Here is a 22,296-nt window from a genome sequence, read left to right as displayed (position 1 = left end):
GTTTCCCTGAGATCAGTGGCCACTAATGTGAACAGTTATTCTTAAGCATTTGTCACTGATAACCTAACATTTTTTTTTTTTGTGGGTAGTCATAGTTTTCATGATATGGCAAAAACATGTATGCGTTGATATAGAATATTTTATTATCGTCCAACCCCATAGTATTGCCAGTGACATTGAACCGAAGAGGTGATATTGGAGAGGACATGAAAGACTTTGTAAGAGGTGGTGCTGAGTTTGATGTAACTGGCAGAGATGCTTTTGAACAATACTGCCAGGGAATGGAGCTAATGAGATTTGGGGTGTTTTTTTAAAAATTAGTCAGCATTAGTGTCGTGTTCCTTTGGGGAGCGTTTGTAATGCCCACAAGAATGTGTTGGTAGAGGGATCGGGTTCCAGGCTAACCTTCAGTTGCTTTCAAGAGTTGACATAACACACACCTGTGTGTTCTCCTCTCTGACCTCAGAATTGTTTTGAGAAGCTCCTGACATCTGGAAGTGTGAAAAAGAACAGATTTTGGTTTGTTTTCTGACAAGTAGGAAAAATAACTTCTAAGAGTAGTGCTTTAAATATATGAATATATGTGGTACCTGCAGTAAGGACCCCAATTTATCTTCTGTCTTTCTAATCACTTGTGGAATACAGTCTCCAAGGTGCTGCAATGTATTGTATTTAATATACATATTTAATATGATATATATTACGTGATTTATATGCTATGTGTATTAAATATAAATACAAAACATATGTGTATGAGGTCATTGGGGGAGTCATGATGTATTTTTCTATGTTTATCTATGCCGAACTGCAGCATGATTTTCCCAATGACCCAATGTATGTATTTTGGGTGTCAAATAGCACTCGTATGTTTTTCTCTAGAAAGGAATCATTTAGAAATCATCTGTCATAATAGTTGAGTTTGTTAATAGGAAGAGTTGAGTTTTTCTTCTCATGCAGTGATAGGCCAAGTTTTAGTATACATGTTGTCCCTTAGGGATAATGTTAAGTTCAGTAAATTTACCTGGAATTTCAAACGACTTTGCAATCACTTTGATAACTAAATTAGTTGGGCTTTTAAAATATATACTGCCAAGTGTGTTTTATATTTTATACATTGTGTTTATCTCACATAAAATAAAATGCTGAATGCTATTCTATTTTAGCATCCCTGGGTTCCCACGTTGATTTTTTATTAAATTCACAGATTTTTCTTTTCAGAGTTAAGGTTCTCTTGGTTTGGCATCAGCAGCTTATTCTTTGCAATCCATTTAATTGAGTAGTTTCTGCTGTTTATTCTAAAATGCAGATAAATGGCTTTCAGCCCTTTGTTTATAGTGGAATAGCTCCTGAAGTGAGCCCTCATTATCAGCTAGCGTCTCCCTGTCCTAAGGAATGATCTCTCTGCTTACACTTTCCTGCTAGTGAGGAGACCCTGAGCTCTACAGAGGCAAGGGTGGGGCACCGTTCAGGGTGGGTGGGTTGTTGGGGATGGTGCCCATGGGACAGACTTCTTTCCCTCTGTGTCCTTGATCATGATTTTAGCAGGTACAAATCTGTCACAAAGTGCCTTGTTCTAAGAGCTAGGGGCGAAGAAGTTTAGGAAGTACTTGTTTATTCCAGATGATGTGAATAATAATTTGTGCCATTTGAATAGTTCTCTCTTCACGCTCTCTGACTTGATGATACAGAATGGGGGCCACTAGGAAATGTTGAGTAAAGAACAAATAGCCACTATGTTTTCAATCGTTAAGATTATTTGTCCTCCAAGAAAGATGGGAAGAAGATTAATAACTTTGTTTACTAAAAATGTATCATACATGGAGACTACTCATTGTCAAAGTTCATCATGCTCTTTATCTTTTGGGGGGCTATGATTTCCCTCCTAGTGAGAGGATCAGCAAGCTTGGGGACTGCAGGAGTTCCAGCTGTCAGGTTTTACCAATCTCTCTTGATTATGTACTGGGTTTGTGCATAGAGACTTGGCTGTTCTGTAGGTAAATACAGAAAATACATAACTAAAGTACCAGCGAATACATTTTGGCAAAGCATATTGTTTGATATCATATGTTCTTTGTGGATGTGGAAACTTTCAGACTGAAGTGACCATTCGAGATGGTCATTGTCTTTGTTTCCCTGTTGTATCATGGTTGATAGGAAACTCTTCAGTCATTTAAATAGAATGCAAGTAAGTGTATTTCCTACTTTCTTATTCTGTTACTGAAATTTAAGATCATATTCCTAACTAATCAGATATTTTAGGGTGAAAAGATATTACACAGATGAATCTGTCTTGTATTGGTGTGGCTTACAGTACAGAAACATCTGAAGAAGGAGGTTATGAGGTGTAGTTATTTTTCATAGAGCATCTCAGATTCAAGCTTTTCGATGTTCTTTTTTGGGTTGTCACTCACCTATTTTGAGAGCCCATGCTGATAATTATCTTACAAAGGTAGGAGGAAATATTTGACCTTGGAATAGAATGTGTGGGTGAGAACATTATTGGGATACATATGCATTGGATAAAAGACTATAAAGGAGGAAAGGTAAAATCAGTGAGGCCTTCCAAGACCAGACCTCTGGGAGGGTGTAGTTAGCGTAATGGCTATGTCGATGGACTCCCACGTAGTCGACTGCGGTTCACGTCCTGGACCCAGCGGCTTAAACTCACGGCGGGCGCATGTGCGTGCATGCCCAAGATCCCAAGAGGAGAATGGAGGAGAAGGGATTGCGGCGTGACCATCCCCCCTGGGGGGTGATACCCTTCTTTCTGTCTCTATGTCTCTCTCTGTCTGTCTGGTGAGCGCACGTGCCCTATAGCGAAAACCTTTCAAAAAAAAAAAACAAAAAAAAAAAAAAGAGCAGACCTTCGAGGCTACTACATGTTTAATATTTTACAAATAAGAATACAAAAATGCTCATTGGAGAATGTTTTGCAAACAAAAGCCATTTGTTTATCAAAAGAGGGACTGTGCGTGCAGCATGGGGCCAGAATGTTCTGTGTGTGCCATGCCAGATTGCAGATAACACAGGATCATAGTCACATAGTGCAATTCAGATCTTTCCTCAGTGTCTCTGCCCAGAAGTCAGCGACTGTCCTTTGACCATCTCATTCCTACAAATCAAAGCAAAGTAGATGGCAGTGGAGAACTTCAGCACTATTTTAGTGGCCAATTATCATGTCAGGCTTTTTTTTTTCCTTTTGTCCCTAGTGTTTTCCATACCTAGGACCCAATTCAGCTGTCTTGTTTTTTTTTTTTTAATATTTATTTGAGGATTATTTTTATTTAATTTGTATTTACTATTATTCTTTGTTTAACCAGAGAGATAAAGAGAGAGGAAAAGTGAGAAAGCAAGCAGCCAGATCCAGGACTGGAACTGTGGTCATGACGCCGTTAGGAGTCCAGCACCTTAACCACCATGCCACCTCCCGGTATCCAGCTATCTTCTTTTACTTTGGATGTGCAGATAGGATGAATGGGAAGAATTAAAAAAATACTAATGTAACATAGCACACCTCCCAAGTCCTGTCCTTCCTTCAGGTTGGACTCAGGGTTATATGGAGCTTGGAATTTGTATCATTTCTGGTGCTTATGTCAGAATGTAGGGGAAAACTGTAAGACTGGTGTAATTCTGATGAGAAGGAATGCTCTCCTGCAAGTAGGAATTTCTTCAGGTCCTGTTGCTCCTAATATATAGTTGATACATATATAGAGATTGTTTTCCAAAAAAATGTTTGTATCCACTGCTTTGGCTTCACAGATAATTAGTAGCTAAAGAATAAAAATGGCTTAATAGATATTCTGTAATCTGTACAGGTAAGCTAGTTTTGCATTTTAAAAATGACATTGGTATTTCAAGGTTTTTTTAAAAGAATTATTTATTTAATTTTATTTATTTATACGTTTATTTTAATTTCACCAGAGGGAAACAGAGGGAAAGTGAGAAAGCAAGCCACCAGGTCCAGGACTCAAACTGCAGTTAGCCATGTGGGAATGTCCAGTGCCTTAACCACCATGCCACCTGCTGGTCCCCAAGTTTTTGTTTTTAACCATCTGTTATTAGGAAAGAGTATCTGTATTTTGGATAAGTTTTTAGGTTATTTCTTTGAAATGACACAGACACTAGCCTGGGGGACAGGTGGTTTTGTGTAAATGCGGAATATAAAAGAGAATGAAGTGAAAGTCGTGGTGTGAGTGAATAGTCCACAGCCTTTTTATAACAAAAGAACAACAAAATTGGTAACTTCTAGGCCTGTCTCTCTAATTAGATTTTAAGTGTATGGATTTTGTGGCCATTTCTTATTCATTCCTTTGAGCATTAAGGCCTTTGCAGACAGCCTGTGTTTGGTAATTATTTCTTAAGTGTATTTAGGCTTGCTAGCATTTTTATGCTGGTTCTAATGAGTGGTTTATTCTGATTTAACTCTACAGGGTAAGTAGGGTAGTTGTGTCTTAAATATAAATTTAAATAGAAATTTTTAATTAGTCAAGTCAAATGGTAACAGTGGATTTAATGAAAGATGGAAGTACTAATGGCAATCATTGGGTCTTTAATTTATGCTCTATTTTGAAAGATTCCAGACTGTAAAAGGAATTTGACATTTAGTAAAGGTAAATTTCTTTAAAAAAAGGTTTGTAAGGGTGTAGCTAACTAATTTGTGAAATTGTGCTTATTTTAAGATAAAATCGAGACATTACCATTTTGAAATATTCCCAATGCTCAAAGGATCTTCTCAAAAACAGAAGTTGAGATATTTAAATGCTAAGTTGTAGATACTGTTTTCTGCCTTGGACATAAGCAGAGGCAGCTCAGAGCTGTCTGGAAGGGTTACAAAATCCACCAGGTAGTGATTTGCTTCTTTCTCTCTCTTTGATTCCAAGGTTTCTTTTCTTTTTTACCTTTCTACTGTCTTATGCCACGGATCCTGCCTATAGCTCAATGCCCGACTAGAATGATCTCTCTTGCCGGCTTATAATCAAAGAGAGGACTGAGAAAAACAGCTGAGCTGTGTTAGTCAAGCATGGTCTGGACTGCACGTCTTAACTGCTGAATGACACATCCCAGATGCAGGATTACTGCAGCCTACGGTGCTGGGCTTTTCAGTGGCAACGCCTAGCAGTTCTGTGCTGCCTCCTCATGTCTCTCATCCCAGGGAACCTGGCAGCCATATCTCAAGCAGAAATCCCAAGTGAGTAGTGGAAGCAGCTTTCGATCTTACAGAGGCTGTATTTCCCCTACCCCATGGAAGCAAGATCAGTAAAGCCAATTCTGGCACAGTAAGAAGATGTTAGAACTTAAGTCCTTCTTGGCATAGAGGATGGAATGGGAAGTTCAAGGGGTTCAAAAATTTTATACACAAAAATCACACGGCATGAAAATGTAGTCTAGTGGAACTCTCCTAGCAGTGGATAAGTCACTTTGAAATGTTTGAGCCTTTTACGCACATTAATTTTTGTGCTGTGTGTTTTGGAGAGAATGGGCTTGTCTCTACATATTGTCTGGCACTGTCATGGTTAAAATCAAGTGTTGTGGCTGTGTAAAGTCCTTGTAGTGTAATTTCATTGTTGAGTTTTGGAATTCTTTTCCTATCTATGGCATACAACTCTAAATTCATAGGTGATAAAAGCCAAAGTTGCTTTCTTGCAGATATAAAATGCAAACCATTGAATTAAACATGAAATTAAACTATGAGATGTTAAAAATGTGAAATATTGAAATGGTTTCTAAAAGGCCAGATTATGTTTTAGAGCAATTAAATTTAATAACTTTATTAGTTGATTAAATGAATGTTTTGAAATGTAGTTTCTAAGTCATTTGTTTTTGACCAAGAGGGTTTAAACTGTTCTTGCAAGACAAGTATATACTTGAAAAACTAAAGGCAAGTATGTTTTAGAAATTCATATACTTTTGAGACCAGCAGTTGGCATAATGGCTATGTCACTGGACTCCCACGTAGTCGCCTGCGGTTCAAGTCCTGGACCCAGTGGCTTAAACTCATGCTGGGTGCATGTGGGTGCGTGCCCAAGATCCCACGGAGGAGAAGGGATTGTGGTGTGGCCATCCCCCCTGGGGGGGGGGGGTGGTGAATTCTTGCTTTCTGTCTCTCTGTCTCTCTCTCTTTCTTTCTGGCGACCGCACGAGCCCTATAGCAAAAATCTCTCAAAAAAAAAAAGAAAGAAATTGAAAAATCTCTCTCAAAAAAAAAAAGAAAGAAATTCATATACTTTTGCTATCTATCTTGCAGTGTGAAACAAAGACACATGAGTAGCACTACAAGTTTCAAACAGTCTTCATTAGTTAACAGTTTCTCTCTTAAAACACTATGATGGATTTCTAAAATTCAGATTTTGTTTCAACTCATTTTGTTGATGGTATTATTCCATACTATTTCACCAGAGGTAGGTCTTTAAACTCATTTGTGATCGTATTTGATAGTAGTCTATTCTAAGTTTAGGTTTTTAAAAAATATATATTCTCTATTTATATTTCAAATATTTAAACATTTGAAATAGCAATATACTTGTGTAGTTTTAGTTAGTGTACACCTTAAGTAAAACATGCTTTAACAGTGATACAAATAGAGAATACAGAAAGGATTAGAAATGGAGAGATCTTAAACGCTTTCCAGGTTTTTTCTGTGGGGGAGAAAGGATAGCATGAACATGGAGATTTGGTTTCATGTCTGGCTTCATTGTTGCTTCTCGTCTTTACATTTATGAATTTGTTCGAAGTGGTTTTATACTTCAGGCTGTCTTGGGAGTACTTCACAAACTGCAGAGTGAGTTTTGGTGTGGTGGCAAGTTGAACATCCACTCCAATTAGCTTCAGAAGTCTGTGAAGCAGAACATTGATAGAAACGCCACTGAATAAAACCATAGCTCCTGGTCTGGAAAGCTGCCAAGTCCTGGGTGCCTCTCAAAGAGATCATAGCTTGGTTTCTTTGCTCACAACGGGACTTGAACTGACACAGCAAATGTGTCTCTGTAAAATACAGAGAGATTGGGCCAACCGGTTGCATAGTAGTTAAGGCTCTGGACTCCCACATGATTGACACTGGTTCGAGTCCTGACCTGATGGGTTAAAAATCATGCCAGGTACATGTGCATGCGTGCTCAAAATCCCAAGAGGAGAGTGGAGGAGAAAAGACTGCAGCATGGCCGTTCCCATTGGGGGGGTGATTTCTTACTTTCTGTCTAGCTCTTTCACCAGTGATCGCACAAGTGCCTTACAGCAAAAACATTACAAACATTTCTTTTTAATTTAATCATCCTCACAGCTGTGATTATGCCACTTATGGGTATGGATTCAGTTTGATGTTAAATATCTTTACACATCAAGGTTTACATGCTTGTCAAGTTAATTTTTTCATATGTAGTTTTTTAAATTAAAATATATATAACCAAGTTGTGTTTTAGAGTACTATCAAGGATTTTTAATTTATGTAAGCATTTTGGTTGAGTGTCTCTAAGTTGACAAGCGTAATAAAACCTAAGGGAAAGGCTGACTTTTGTTTTAACTTTAAAGATGGCAAAGACGATGTCCAAAAAACCTTAATTGCTCACATAATCTGTTATTATGCTCGGGATCCTGACTCTGTCGCAGGTTCTTGTGAAAACACACAAATTTAAATGTGTATGTTGCCTGTCGCCATTTGTGTAATACTTACGTTTTCATGTTTCACTTAAGTCATCATCTGGCATCACATAAAATACAACATCAGAAGGCTCGAAGCTTTCACTTTTTATCCAGATGTTTTGGGGCCTCTTGCCAGGGTTTTTATGATAGCAAATGTTGAAACCATGATTAGACAGCATAATGTGAGTGATGTGAAAATGTGGATGCATGCATATGGTGGAGAGAGGAGCAATTGCTTGTGAGCAGAAGCATGTAGAAATATTTTAAGATACAAGCCTCAGTTTCTAGAGAGCCAGCACATTTCCTGCTTTTAAAATGAGTGCATTTCTCTTCATCTGCTCTTTAGTGTCAACTATGAGCCACTGAAAGGACAAACTGACACTATCCCAGGGTTTGGTACTTAGGTTTCCATAAGAGATGTTGGGTGGTCACTGCTCCCCGAAATAACCTCCCCTCTACGTACACCTATGTGGGGCTTACGTCTGACAGTTACGTGTGGCGTTGTGGCATGTTTTATTTTCATATACTGTTTTGGTTTCCCATATGTAGCTGATTTGTCTTACCATGTTTCACATGTAGTTGATCTGTCTTACCAGCTGGGGTTTATTTTCATTAGGGTGTACCGTTAAGTACTCTGGGCCATGGTGTTACTGAGGTGGGTTTAATGATTAATTGTTGTATAAACAAATGTACCACAAGAAGGGAGGAAATGAATAGCAACGTGGTTCTTAAACCAGAATGCTCTATATGCAATCTATTTACTTATTGCTCACAACGGTGAGTCTAGAAAGGGAGAGAAAGTAACAGGAAGTGAAGTAAAGCAAAGGAGAAAGGAAGAGGAAGAGGAAAATCAGGAAGGGGAAAAGAGGATCGGGAGAAGGAAAGGAAGGGTAGAAACACAGGGGATGAAGATGGAGGGGAAAGGGGAAAAAAACGAGATAGGAAAAGAGAAAAAGCCAGAACAGACACGAAGGATTGAATAGGAAGCTGCAGCAGCACAGAAAACACCGGTAATTGACTGTGATGGCCTCTCGCTGTGTACAGAAGTGTGGCAGATGCTCTGCACGGGTGATCTCACCCACTCTGCACTCCCGGCAGGTGACGCTGCCCTCTCCTCATCTGTGGGGAAGGCGGAGTCATTTGCTAAGGTCACTTAGTGAGGATGAGGACGGAGCTGAGCTGGGGTTTGAATCAGCCCATGTTTTACCCTCTAGCCTGGTGCAGGTGTTTTACCCCACTGCCTGGTCCAGGTGATCTTAGCTGGTGCTCCTTTGTTATCTGTGGTCTCACACTCAGAGAAAGAAAGAGCTTACCACCAGCATAGCATGTCCCTTGTCGCTCTCCCCTCTGACTCTTGGGGGAAGTGGATTCTTGTGTAGGTAACTTTACCACTAACAACACAAAGCTCTTTCCCCTCCTCATGATTTTGCTCTGGTAATTTTTAGTCAAAGTGATATTCATATTTCGTTGCTCTCTGGGAGAATTTTTGGCATGTATGTCAACCTTTTATTAATCATTTGGTTTTATGTTGTTTGTGTATTTTTTTCTTAGGTTTTTGCTGCAAACAATATAGAAGATGATTTATTTGAAAATGCCTTAGCATAATGAAAGAAGGTTAGGCAGTGAATGAAGGTCAGACTTTTTGAATTGAAAAACTTAGTAAATTATAATCTTTTTTTTTTTGGGGGGGGGAGATTTTCACTGTAGGGCACGTGCGCCCGCCAGACAGAGAGAGCCATAGAGACAGAAAGCGAGAAATCACCCCCCAGGGGGGATGGTCACGCTGCAGTCCCCTCTCCTCCACTCTCCTCTCGGGATCCTGGGCACGCACGCACACGCGCCCGGCATGAGTTTTAAGCCACCGGGTCCAGGACACGAACCACGGTTGACCACGTGGGAGTCCAGCGACATAGCCATTACGCTAACTGCTGGTTCCCGTAAATTATAATCTTTAAAACTGAATTAAATGATTCAAATTTAAGTGGCAAAAAGATAAAACCGTTGTCTAAATGCACTGTTTGATATCGCTAACAGTTATTTTACAGATTAACTCTGTTTTAATTGCTGATTCAAGTTTTATTGCTGTGTAGAATAGGCTTTTTGGAAAAGGGGGTGGGGGGAGGAGCAAACTAATGTGGGCATTTAAGCTAATTTTGTAAGGAAAAGAAATGGGTATTGATTTGCATTATTTATTATCATAGCAGTATAAATAGGGGTAGGATGGGTCATTCCCAAAGTTGTTGCCAGCCAATTTAGTACTTTAAAACTTTTCTTCCACTAGCCTTTGTGCCCAAGATGCTTAAATTGCAAACTTATGTGATAAGAATTTCAATTTCTCTTTTTTGCTCCTGCCTGCCCTCTGGTGCAGAATAGTGGAGACAGTCAAAATTTTATTAAGTTTTGGAATATTCAGAGTTCTAAAAAACGAAGGAAAGTAGGAAAAGGAATAAAGAATAGATTATTAATAGACTCCGTGACACAAAATAATATGCCATTTTCCAGCGAATTTTAGAGAACCGTGTTCATTTCTCAGTATATTATACACAGATTTAATATTGCATAGATTGTTTTCATTATTCATAGAAATTGCTAGGTGTTAATTTGTAAGCAGATGTCAACATTTTCTCCACTATGGCCCATAAAGCCATCTTTTCTATCACAATTTAAAACTTTTTGTTTCTGGCATTTTTGAAATGATAACATTACTAAGAAAAATAATGAAAACTAAGCATAACTATAATGTACTTGAGGAAGTAATGGATGAATACTGAAGACAAAATTTAACTGTTGCAAGTAGCATCCTTGATCTATAGTATTATGATTTTCTTTTTACATTTTAATTTATTCTGTATTTTCTGTAAAAATTATGTTTAATTTCTTGTAAAAATCACATGGAAGAGTACATAAAACATAAAATGTAGAAATATTTTTTAAAAAGAACTGATTTATTTAGTATGTTATTTTTTTTAAAGTTTATATGGGACTTCTAGCTAATTATTGGCCACTGTGTCCAAATAAGTAGTTTAAAGAAACTCATCATAATGCTGGCTTATTTCCTGTAAGAAGAGATTCCATATTAGTGTAATACTTATTTTATTTTATTTTTTTTTTGGAGAGATTTTCACTGTAAGGGCGCGTGCGCTCGCCAGACAGACAGAGAGAGACATAGAGACAGAAAGCGAGAAATCACCCCCCCAGGGGGGATGGCCATGCCGCAATCCCTTCTCCTCCATTCTCCTCTGGGATCTTGGGCACGCACGCACACGTGCCTGGCATGAGTTTAAGCCACCGGGTCTGGGACGCGAACCACGGTCGACTACGTGGGAATCCAGCGACATAGCCATTACGCTAACTGCTGGTTCCCTGTAATACTTATTTCTATGAAATTGTTTGATAGCCTGATTTTCTTGGGTTTTTCTTTTTTTCATCATTTTTTTCTGTCAGGTTTATGCATGATTTTATTGATAAATATTTCTAAAACTATCTGCGATACTGTGGCATAGAAATAATCAATTTTGTTGAAATTTTCTCAACAGTTAAGTAGAAATTACTCAATATTTGAAGAATTGCTCAGTTAGTTGAATACACTAAGACCTTTAAAATTTTGAAGATATTTTAACTATCCTTACTTCAAAAATGTGAAGGTCTTAGTCTATGTCTTTAGTAAATGCAATGTACTAAAGTATCCTTAATGTTTCTTCTGCGGTTAGACATCCTTCTGTGGTTAGCAGTGACCATCTTCTTACATACAGACCTGGTAACATGCTTTGCCATCCTGGGGCAGTGTGCAAAAAGCCAGGTGTGTGACCTGAGGTCTCCCTATACACGGTAGGTGTGCACATGTGCCATGATCCTGGCTGGCTGAGACTGGGGTGGATTGTGGTGTGATGACCCTCTTGGGGATCCTGGAATAAATCAATAAACCTTTTAAAACAGAAAGAAAAAGTTTTATAAAAGAAAATGAAGTATAGGTTGAACATCCCTAATCCAAAAATCCAAAACCAAATGCTGCAACATCTGGAACTTTTTGACTGCTGACATGGTGCCACGTGTGGAATGTTACACACCTGACATCATAAGGTGGGTAACAGCCAGAACATTGCAACACAAAAATAATGTATATAATTACCCACAGGCTATGTATGTAAGGTGTATGTGAAACATAAATAATTTCCCATTTAAATTTGGGTCCTCACTATATGCAGATATTTTAACTACCCTTACTCCAAAACCAAGCTAAAATCCAAAATACTTCTGATTCCAAGCATTTCAGATAAGGGATACTCAACCTGTAAAACAAATAGATCTTATTTATATGAGCCAACTAAGTTGAACTGTTTATTGAATTTTTTGATACCTGTCATTCTTCTGCTTCATGTGGGGGGGTTATTAATATTACGATAGAATGCGAGAAATCATTCTGACAGGTTATTTTAATCACACAGCTAATACATAGGCTTCATCTTCATTGCTACTCATTGACTGTTCCCTGGGATGTCCCTATTTATTATAAATACCTATCATTTGTTTTGTACTTTTATTTCAGCATCATTATTATCAGGCTACATTCATGTTTTTATGCAGTGATCATTCTTTAAGCACATAATTGCCTTTTATGTGTGTTTGCGGATATGTTCCGTCTAGCGGATGACCCAAGCGCCTGACTAGTGAGGCTGGATTTGTACAGGTTTAGTATGAATTATGTGAACAGAATCCCTCTGTAAATCCTTTTCCATGATTGCAATATTGATAAAACAGTTTCTCATTGACCCCTATTCTCAAGCACGGGCTAGACATTAAGATTGAATAATCTTGGGGCCAGAGGGTGGCATGGTGGACTCCCACATGGCTATTATGGTTTGAGTCCCAGACCAGGTGGCTTTGAAATCACCCTGGTACATGTGCATGCATACCCAAAATCCCTGGAGGGGAATGGAAGAGAAGGGATTGTGACACGGCCATCCCCTCTGGGAAGTTTATTCCTCACATTCCCTCTCACTGTCTCTCTCCTCAGGTGCTTTGCCCTATGGCAAAAGCCTAAGATCTAAGAATCTTTCTTTCTTACAGTAGTCTTAGCTTTTCAGAGAAGTCTAACCAGATGTTTTCATTCTCAGCTGCTCCTCTTCCAACTTATCCTGTATCTATTAGCCTCCAAATGATCAATTATTTTATCTAGTGATGAGAGATACTGTGAATTATGTGATAATGATTTTCACTCATGAGGAATTAATTACGTATAGATAATAAACACCAATCACGTGCTTTTACACAAATTATTTTGATTATGTTGGCAAAAGAGAGGAACTCTCGATCTCTCAGATTTGCGTTTAACCATTCATTTAATAATGCTTAGTTCAACACAGTCATTTTCACATCATACTATTTTTACTAATTCGGTTCACATTGTGTAAAGGCAACCCTACATGCTGAATCAGGGTGTTTTCTTTTAGATGCATCTGTAGAAATGGTATCTCTGTTATGAGCTAGCAATAATTTTATCTTTTTGCTCTTGTGACTGTGTTTCTGGTAAAAAGCATATACTCTGGGACCAGCTGGATTCCCATGTAGTCGACCGCGGTTCGAGTCCTGGCCTTGGTGGCTTAAACTCACACTGGGCACATGTGCCCAAGATCTCAAGAGGAGAATGGAGGAGAAGGGATTACAGTGTGGCCATCCCCCTTGGAGGGTGATTTCTCACTTTCTGTCTCTCTGTCTTTCTGGCCAGTGCACGTGCCCAGTAAAAACCTCTCCAAAAAAAAAAAAAAAAAAGGCATATATTCTCACTGCATGTTAAAATGTTAGTATTTTTATAAAAATTAAGTGTAATATTTCATTTTCATAACCTTTATAGAAAAAATATTTTTTACTTGATTTATCCAGGATTTAACTCTAAATGTTGCTCAAAGCTATCAAACTCAGGTATTTTTCCTTAGTAATGGAAGTAGTTAACTAGGACGCTCTACAGAATACTGTGAAGTCTGTCATTGAGAACTAGGAATACAGACTGAGGTAAATTCACCAACAATCTAATCACACATGCATATGATCCCATCAGTGGAATTCATGTGACTATCAAACTGTGCTCGTTGGTTCATTGATGAATCCCACAAGGAAGATTAGCCGGAGAAGATCTTTGGCTAAATTTTCTTTTCCATGTCTTTGCTCTTTGGTGTTCATTGATGCTTTTCACCCCATGTCAGGATATGGGACTTCCAGATTACTTCGCTATTTTGAACTGAAAGCAATTTGCAAGTGTCTTTAAATGGCTCCACCTACTGGGCTGTCGGGAAAGTCAGGGTGCACTTTTGCATAGAAAAACAGAAAAACACATGATGACTTTTCCCGTGACCAAATATTCTCTGTTTCAGTTTGCAAGCCATAGATGCTTGCAGATGTAGAAACCAGAGTCACAGCTTTTCGGAATCCAAACTGAAAATTTCATGATGCAAATTCAGTATCTTCTGAAGAGATAGAAATACTTTTCTACAAGAAGACGAATCTTCACATACTTCATCATCATCCATATAATGTGACCCTTTCTGTGCATTTGTCTTTCTCCCCCTTCCCTTCTGCAGTGTACACATACAATGCATGGCTACAATGGCCATGACATATGCTGTATATTACTTCAAAACTTGCTATTTTTTTTATTTTTAATAGACTTTAAAGAGACTTGTTTGGAAAAGAAGAAAGCATCCTCTCAGATTTTTCCCCATTGCCCCTTCTAACTTTTTCCTTCGGAGTTTTCCTCCATATATCTAAATTAGTATTTGTACTGCTACCTCTTGATTATTCAGTTTTAATATACATTTTTATTGCTTCCAGAGAGAGTGTGTACTCATCAAATAGAGAGAGAGACATCCCTCTTCAATTGCGTGTGATCACACCACAATCCTTTTTCCTTGGTTTCTCCATCCCATCAGCATCTTGAGCATACATACATGTCTGCCCACCTTGTTTCCCTTTCTTTATTTCCTTCCTTCCTTCCTTCCTTCCTTCCTTCCTTCCTTCCTTCCTTCCTTTCTTGGAGAGATTTTTGCTATAGGGCACATGCACTCTCCAGAGAGACAGAAAACAAGAAATCCCCTCCCCCACCCAGAGGGGATGGCCATGTCACAGTCCCTTCTCCTCCATTCTCCTTTTGGGATTTTGGACATGCATTCACACATAGTTGGCATGAGTTTCAAGTCACTGGGTCTGGAACTTGAACTGCAGTCAACTACATGGGAGTTCAGCAGTGTAACCATTCTGCCTTCTGCTGATCTCAGCCCATCTTGTTTTTCAAGCCACCGAGGCCAGGACTTGAACTGTGATCAGCCATGTGAGATCTGGCTCTCTGCACAGCACCTACCCACTGCACTGCTGGACTGGTCCTTGATTGTTAAATTTTAGGCATGCCTTTGCCTTCCTACTTTTGAAGATGAGGATTTAGTTCTTTTATCACCCCCACCCCTACCACTCACACACATATTGCTATCCCCTATCCTACATGTATAGGAGTTAAAATGTATGTTTCCTAGTGTCCTGTATTTCACTACAAATTCATTTCCAGACTCTCCTCAGCTTAATTTAAAGTGTATAAGTTACTCTGTTAATTTCAGTATCTTGGGCTGCTCATTCCCAGAGTCATTTTTTCTTTTAAGTTTGTTTATTTCTTCTGTGAGAGAGAGGTAGGACAGGATCCAACAGGGTCCTCCTGCCACAGTCCACCCCAGCCTCAGCCAACTCGGTGATGGGCACCTGTTCCCATGCGGGTTCAGTCACGTTGCTGCTGCACCATGCCCGGGCCCTCCCAGGCTCTGTGACCTCTCTTCAGTCTGTCCTGGACATGCCTTCAGCCTGAGGCATAGGTCTCGTCTTACTGTCCACAGTCACTGCTTCTTGAGATTATGTTTCACCTTCTTCTTGGGTTGGAGTTTCTCTTTTCCAGGAACTTATCTCTATTTTCTGGTTTGTTCCTTGATTAGAAAGGATTGTATTCTCCAATAGCTTACCAAAAATAGGTGAATGGTAGGTCAAAATTTGAGACCCTGAAAATATCTAAATGCTTTCTCCCCACCTTCACACATGATTTATAATTTGTCCAGGGATTGATTTCTGGATTTGGAGTACTTATCCTTCTGAATTTGGAAGGCATAGATTCTTGTTGTCCATTTTGCTATAGGAAGGTCAGTGGCATGCTTGTTTTTACTCTCCTTCTCTCTCTCAGTCTTTCTCCTCTATACAAATTCGGAGGCTCTCTTTATCTCTAGGGTTATCAAATTGTACGACGACATATCTTGGTGCGGGTCTGTTATACTCTGTGGATCCTCTCAAACTAGAAGTTCCTGATTTTCAGTTATGGGAATCTTGCAGGATTTACTTATTTGATGATTTCCTCCCCTTGATTCCCTCACATTTTTTCCTTCTAGAGCTAATATTATTCAGATGTTAAGTTTCTTGAATTGATCATTTTAAAATGATTTATTTAATTCCATTTGTTGTTATTATTTTTTTTTTAATTTGACCAGAGAGAGAAGAGAGAGAGAGGGAGGAAAAGAAAGAGCAAGCTGCTGGGTCTGAGACTCGAACCACTCTCAGCCATGTGGGTATCCAGTGCTCTTAACTGCCACGCCATCTGCTGTTAGTTTTCCATCTCTGTGTTTTTGTTTTATGTTATAGAAGATTTCCTAGTACTTTTCAATTTACTGCTGAGATTTTTCATCAATGTGATCATAGTTTTAGGGTATCTTATTTATTGTTTCCTTTAATAGCAACATGTCCTTGTTTCATTAATGTTCTGTATTTTAATAAAGTGAGTGTATTAATCATAGTTTTTATTTCTTTGATACGATCTCTTTCTTCCATGTGGGTTTGTCTTGTTCTCAGTGTTGGGTGTCTGAGGCTTTCTTTAGCTAGTGTTGCTGAATTAGTGGTTCACGAACGAGAGGATGGAGAACTAGAAGAGCTGATTGGAAGCTCTGTGCATGGAGTGTCATTGTAGGGTGACGTGGCAGGGCTGTTCCCTTGAGAGTTCCCCAGTCTGCTCACCTGCATGCTTTCTGTTTGTGACCTCGTCAAATTCCCCAGTGAAGAAGGCATATGCAGGCTGCTGTGAGGTTGGAAGCCATGTTGGGAAAGAGGACTGAGGAAATCAGGTCGTGTGTGAGCATTCACTGGATGTTAGTTAGGCTATGTTCTTGCCTCCTCCTGCTCATGCTTTTCTGTAGCCCCTGACCATCACAGCAGAAAAAGAATGGAAGGGAGACAGCTCTGGGATGTGGGAGTTAGGTTTACTCCTCCATTCATCGGCAGGAGTAGGAAAAACACGTTTCTAGCCCGTAGGGAAGTGAAAGGGTATCTGAAGCTATGACTCCTTATAAAATTGATTTCCAGGCTCTTTCTCTTTTCAGTATTCCTGGTATCCTCACCTCACTTCTAAAAGTTCCTCGTGATACCATTTCTGGAGTCTTTTGGGGACTGAGTGGTAGGTTTGCTTGCTTCTTGGCTTCTCCCCATGTTTGGCTTAGGACTCAGTTTTCCTGGATTTACTCAGTTACTGCTTGTCCTTCTGCTTTGTGGGGTGAGTGTCTCCCCTCTTTCAGTCTTTTATGTTACAGGTTTATTTTTTAAGCCCTTTTCCTCTTATTATAATGGGATTTCATGACTAGAATACCCTGTAGACTACCCTTTTCACCCAAAATCACATTTTAACATTCCTTTCAGAAGTGTACTTCTTCATCAGCATTTTAATTGACTCTAAGATCCCAGTTTTTTAGAGATATATTGGGTCATCAGGTATGTCATGACGTATTTTTCTGTGTTCTATGCAAAAATGCATCATGCCTTCTCAGACAGCCCAGAAACAATCCTGATTGTTATATGTACATGGGTTGTTATGAGCAGTATTGCAAAGAACCTCCTTCCTGCAAACTTTTGTACTACTCTTTACGTAAATTCATAATGTGAGAAAATTATGCATCTTCTCTCAAAATGTTTTTTTATACAAAATGTCATCTTACATTTAATAATATGAAGATGTTCCTTTTTCTATTTTAGACCATGCAGTGTCAATATTCCTTTTTGGGGGGAGAGGTTTTTGCTATAGGGTGTGTGTCCTCACCGGAAAGACAGAGCGAGAAATCACTCCCCAGGGAGGATGGCCACACCGCAATCCCTTCTTCTCCCTTCTTCTCTTGGGATCTTGGGCATGCACACACATTCGCCTGGCATGAGTTTAAGCCACCAGTTTCGGGACTCAAATCGTGGTTGACTACATGGGAGTCCGGCGACACAGCCGTTACGCCAACTGCTGGTCCCCAGTGTCAGTATTCCATTTAACAACTTTTTCTACCATATGGTAAATTCCATGTTTGTTTAATTCATTCAGTTACCTGTGCTCTGCCTGGAACAAGGGAACATAGGTGCCCAGTACATATTTTTGCATGAAGTAGACATCAGCACAATAATTCATTTTTAAAATTTGTTTTACGCACACACGTAAAATTTGTTTTATGCAGCTTCAAAGACGATGGATTGCTGTGGAAGGAAGCAGGCTGTAATGTTTGAAATACTCTTGTTTCATCACTTTCATCCTGAGGTAACTCAGGTCATAATGTTAGTAAGATTGCAAAGCAGGAAGGAGCCCCTGTGACAAGATGATGCACAAGTGCGCCGGCCCACACACCTGAGAGCGAGCGGAAAGACTTGTAACAAATGTCTGATAAGGCAACGTACTAATAGTTCAGGGTTGATATTTACTTTGGAATTTAACTTAAGGAGGAGCATCTGTTACATAGACATGATAGATACATATTGGGACTTATTGTGTGGTTGGACTAAAGTACTATTTGCCTCCTCTAGTCCAGGTTTCTCAGAGTGGATTCTGTAAATCCACTGTCTCAGATTCACATTTGATCTTACTCTTCTTGTTTCACCTGAGAGCTGTGGAATCAGAATCACTGTCATGGGGGTGCGAGTCTGTGAAGAACAGGCTCTTCTGATTCCCACCGCGATCGGTGTACCTTTTCTAGACTATGTTACAGGAACTGTTTTTATAAATTAAAAACTGTTGAAATATGATAGGGTCATGGGAGATCAGCAGATGGCATAATGGTTATGTCACCAGACTCCCATGTAGTCAGTCTACCACAATTCGAGTCCCAGACCCGGTGGTATAAAACTCATGCTGGGCGCATGTGCTTGTGTGTCCAAAATATGTGGGAGGAGAAGGAATTGTGGCATGGCCCTCCTCCTGGGGCGGGGGGGTGAGTTCAAGCTTTCTATCTCTGTCAAGCACATACGCCCTATCATATAAATCTCTCTTTTAAAAAAAAAAGAAAAGGAAAAAAAGGAAAATTATCAGGTTATTTAGGAAGCCATGACACATTTTTGGATTGAAAAACAGGAAAATATATCATGTTTTCCCTGATGGTCTAAAAGAATAATAATAGCTAAAAAAAATTCTGGTAAATTGATTTAACATATTCTATTTATTTTTCCTTGAAAAATTATTCTGTAGTTGACCAATAAGCTTAACATGCAAAATTCAAGAAAAAAATTATCGCATTTTCCCCTGTACTTATCCGATGTACCCAACGCTTGGAAGCATTATTTGTGGGTTAAAAATTACTAAGTGCACAGGCTACACATCTACCATATTGTATGTGTATGGTATTTCTGACCTAGAATTTTAATTTTTTTCTTTTTCTTTTTTTTGGAGAGGTTTTTTGTTTTTTTTTTTTGCTATAGGGCACTTGTGCTTGCCAGAGAGACAGAAAGCGAGAAATCACCCCCCAGGGGGGATGGCCATGCCGCAATCCCTTCTCCTCAGTTCTCCTCTTGGGATCGTGGGCACGCATGCACACGCGCCCAGTGTGAGTTTTAAGCCACTGGGACCGGGACTCGAACCATGATCGTCTACATGGGAGTCCAGCAACATAGCCATTACACTAACTGCTGGTCCCCAAGTCTTTTCTTTATGTTATAATTATTTTATTTAAATTTATTTCTTTATTACTTTATTTATTTTGATTTTACCAGAGAGAAACAGAGTGAGAGCGAGAGAGAGAGAAAGTGAGAAAGCAAGCCACCAGGTCCGGGACTCAAACTGCAATTGGCCGTGTGGGAGTCCAGTGCCCTTAACCACCGTGCCACCTGCTGACCCCTAGAATTTTAACTTTTTAACTCAATAATCTTTATTTTAAATCATACTTTTGTTGAAATTTAGGCAAGCTGAATTTGTTATGAAAGAGATTTGTAAACTGAACATTGCTGAGGGTGATAATTTATGCTTTTTTTTTTTTTTTTGGAGAGGTTTTTCGCTATAGGGCACATGCGCTCGCCAGACAGAGACATAGAGACAGAAAGCGAGAAATCACCCCCCAGGGGGGATGGTCACGCTGCAATCCCTTCTCTTCCATTCTCCTCTTGGGATCTTGGGCACGCACGCACACGCGCCCGGCATGAGTTTTAAGCCACTGGGTCCGGGACGTGAACCGCGGTCGACTACGTGGGAGTCCAGTGACATAGCCATTACGCTAACTGCTCGTTCCCATAATTTATGCATTTTTTGATATGACATGTCTAAGCTCTTACCACATGCCTGAAACAGAATAGGTATTGGTTCACATGTTCTATGTAATATACACTGTCTAAAGTTGCAATGTGAGGTGTATGTGCTTAAAACTATGTCCATATTAAAGATGAGAAAATAAAGTTATCCAAAGACATCTAACTGGTAAATAGTAAAGCCTAAGGTGAACCCAGAAAATCTTTCTCTTGAGAAATCATGTTGACTGTAGTGTCTTCCATCAGAGATAGGTGAAACATCATGACAAAATAAGTAGGCACTTTGGCATGTCAAAATTAATGAGGTAAATTTATCTTTTGAATGATATCTTTAACAATTTGTTTTCGTTTATTATTATGTTTTAAAAATACTCTACCAGAGGGGATGTGTACTTGCCAGAGAGAGAGAGACAGAGGAGAAATAGAAAACACCTTCCGATGGGACGTGGCTATGATGCAATCCCTTAGCCTCCATTTCTGCAAACACCAGGCTATAGGGCTGGGCCCTAAATCGCATCTCATTAGTTAAGTTTTTGTCTTCCTACTCAATTTTTCCTGTTAAATGTTTGTCATCATTTCTTTAAAATATATATGCTATACTAAAGCAGAGAGATCCTATGATATTGTAGAAAGACAGTTTTGGGGGCTCAAACACCCTGGGTTTACATGCTAGTTCCTGATGATTGGTTGTGTGCACAGTACTTAAACTCTCGGCCTCAGTTTTCTCACCTGCAAGACACACTATTCCACCCCAGGGTTACCACGCAGAGTGGAGATGATCTGTGTAATAGCATCTCACTGAGCTTGCATGCAGTTAAATGTGGTGACTATAATTTAACAACAAAAAATCAGACATTAAAAATATCACGAAACACATCAAAATCTGTTTTCTGTTTAAATCTTTCATGACCATGGGCTTTGGGCTTTTTGTGTTTTCTTTATGCCTTATATTGTCCTTTGGACAGAAAACTGTGGTAGACGCCCCCACAGATGCTTATTTTTGCTTCTTTCTTTTTCTCAGCCAACTTCCCTGATAACATGCTTTTGCGAAGCTCAGGAAAACTAAATGTGGGCACCAAGAAAGAGGATGGTGAGAGTACAGCCCCCACCCCTCGTCCGAAGGTCTTGCGTTGTAAATGCCACCACCATTGCCCAGAAGACTCTGTCAACAATATTTGCAGGTTGGTGATATGAATTATTTAAACTCAGCTGCAACAGAAAATCACGGCTTTTCAACTACCGAACTGAGGGCTCTTGTTTTGAAGAAGAGTGTCTGACTTCACTAGCTCAAGTTGTGCCTGCATTTAGAGAAATACCGAAGCATGTCATACACCGAAAGGCTGTTTTGAGACTCTTTTCCTTCCTCCAGTAGCACATGCGTACACATAAACCGAGTGCAGATTCTGGAACCTTGTGAAGGAGCAAAATCTCATTATTTTTCTTTTAAAAGACCTGGCCTGCAGAGTCAGTTTTAATAACAGGTTGTGTCAAATACATATAGAGGTTTTCGTTTTAACTGTTCAGCATATGCTTATAGTGTTAGTATTCTGGAAGGAACACCTAAGCTGTTAGAATATTCATAACCTGGTGGTGGGTACCAGTGAGTGACAGAGCTTAAGTGAGTCCACCAGATGTTAGGGAGGGTGCTGTCAGAGTACTGGAAAATAAACTCTTTACTAGGTGATCATGTTTGTATAGATCATTTCTAACATTTGAAAATGGGCTATTTTAAAATTGTTCCTTACACATCTATATGCAGCCACATCCACTGTCTTTTTTTTTTTTTTTTGAGAGAGATTTTCACTGTAGGGCGCGTGCGTTCGCCAGACAGACAGAGACATAGAGACAGAAAGCGAGACACGCCGCAATCCCTTCTCCTCCATTCTCCTCTCAGGATCTTAGGCACGTACGCACACGCGCCCGGCGTGAGTTTTAAGCCACCAGGTCCGGGACATGAACCGCGGTCGACTACGTGGGAATCCAGCGACATAGCCATTATGCTAACTGCTGGTTCCCCACATCCACTGTCTTGATCACTATAGTTGTATTTCCTCTCTGGGCTGAGGACAACCATGACTAAAGAACTCTAGCTTGAGACCAGCACATGGCATA

The 22,296-nt window shown here is 39.5% G+C and overlaps 1 protein-coding gene across 4 annotated transcripts in view; it reads left to right on the top strand.

Annotated features, from left to right (window-relative positions):
• Positions 1-21,397, top strand: part of BMPR1B (bone morphogenetic protein receptor type 1B) — a 172,770-nt gene extending 151,373 nt beyond the window's left edge. For 3 of the 4 annotated variants that reach the window (XR_001369495.2, XR_003547193.1, XR_001369494.2), the window contains exon 2: positions 21,206-21,397. Coding sequence is in view for 1 of the 4 variants with exons in the window: in XM_014582509.2 (XP_014437995.1) it covers positions 5,065-5,188; positions 21,206-21,378 (297 nt within the window). In the remaining 3 variants the exon portion in view is untranslated. Of the gene's footprint in view, positions 1-5,031; positions 5,189-21,205 lie in introns of those variants that run through there. The other variant, XM_014582509.2, reaches the window with a different exon arrangement.
• Positions 21,398-22,296: the final 899 nt, after the last annotated feature.

The sequence above is a fragment of the Tupaia chinensis genome, unplaced genomic scaffold, assembly GCF_000334495.1.
Source record: "Tupaia chinensis unplaced genomic scaffold, TupChi_1.0 Scaffold143631_1, whole genome shotgun sequence".
Lineage (NCBI taxonomy): Eukaryota > Metazoa > Chordata > Mammalia > Scandentia > Tupaiidae > Tupaia > Tupaia belangeri.
The sequence above is the reverse complement of the archived record's forward strand: the minus strand, read 5'-3'. Positions and strand labels throughout refer to the sequence as shown.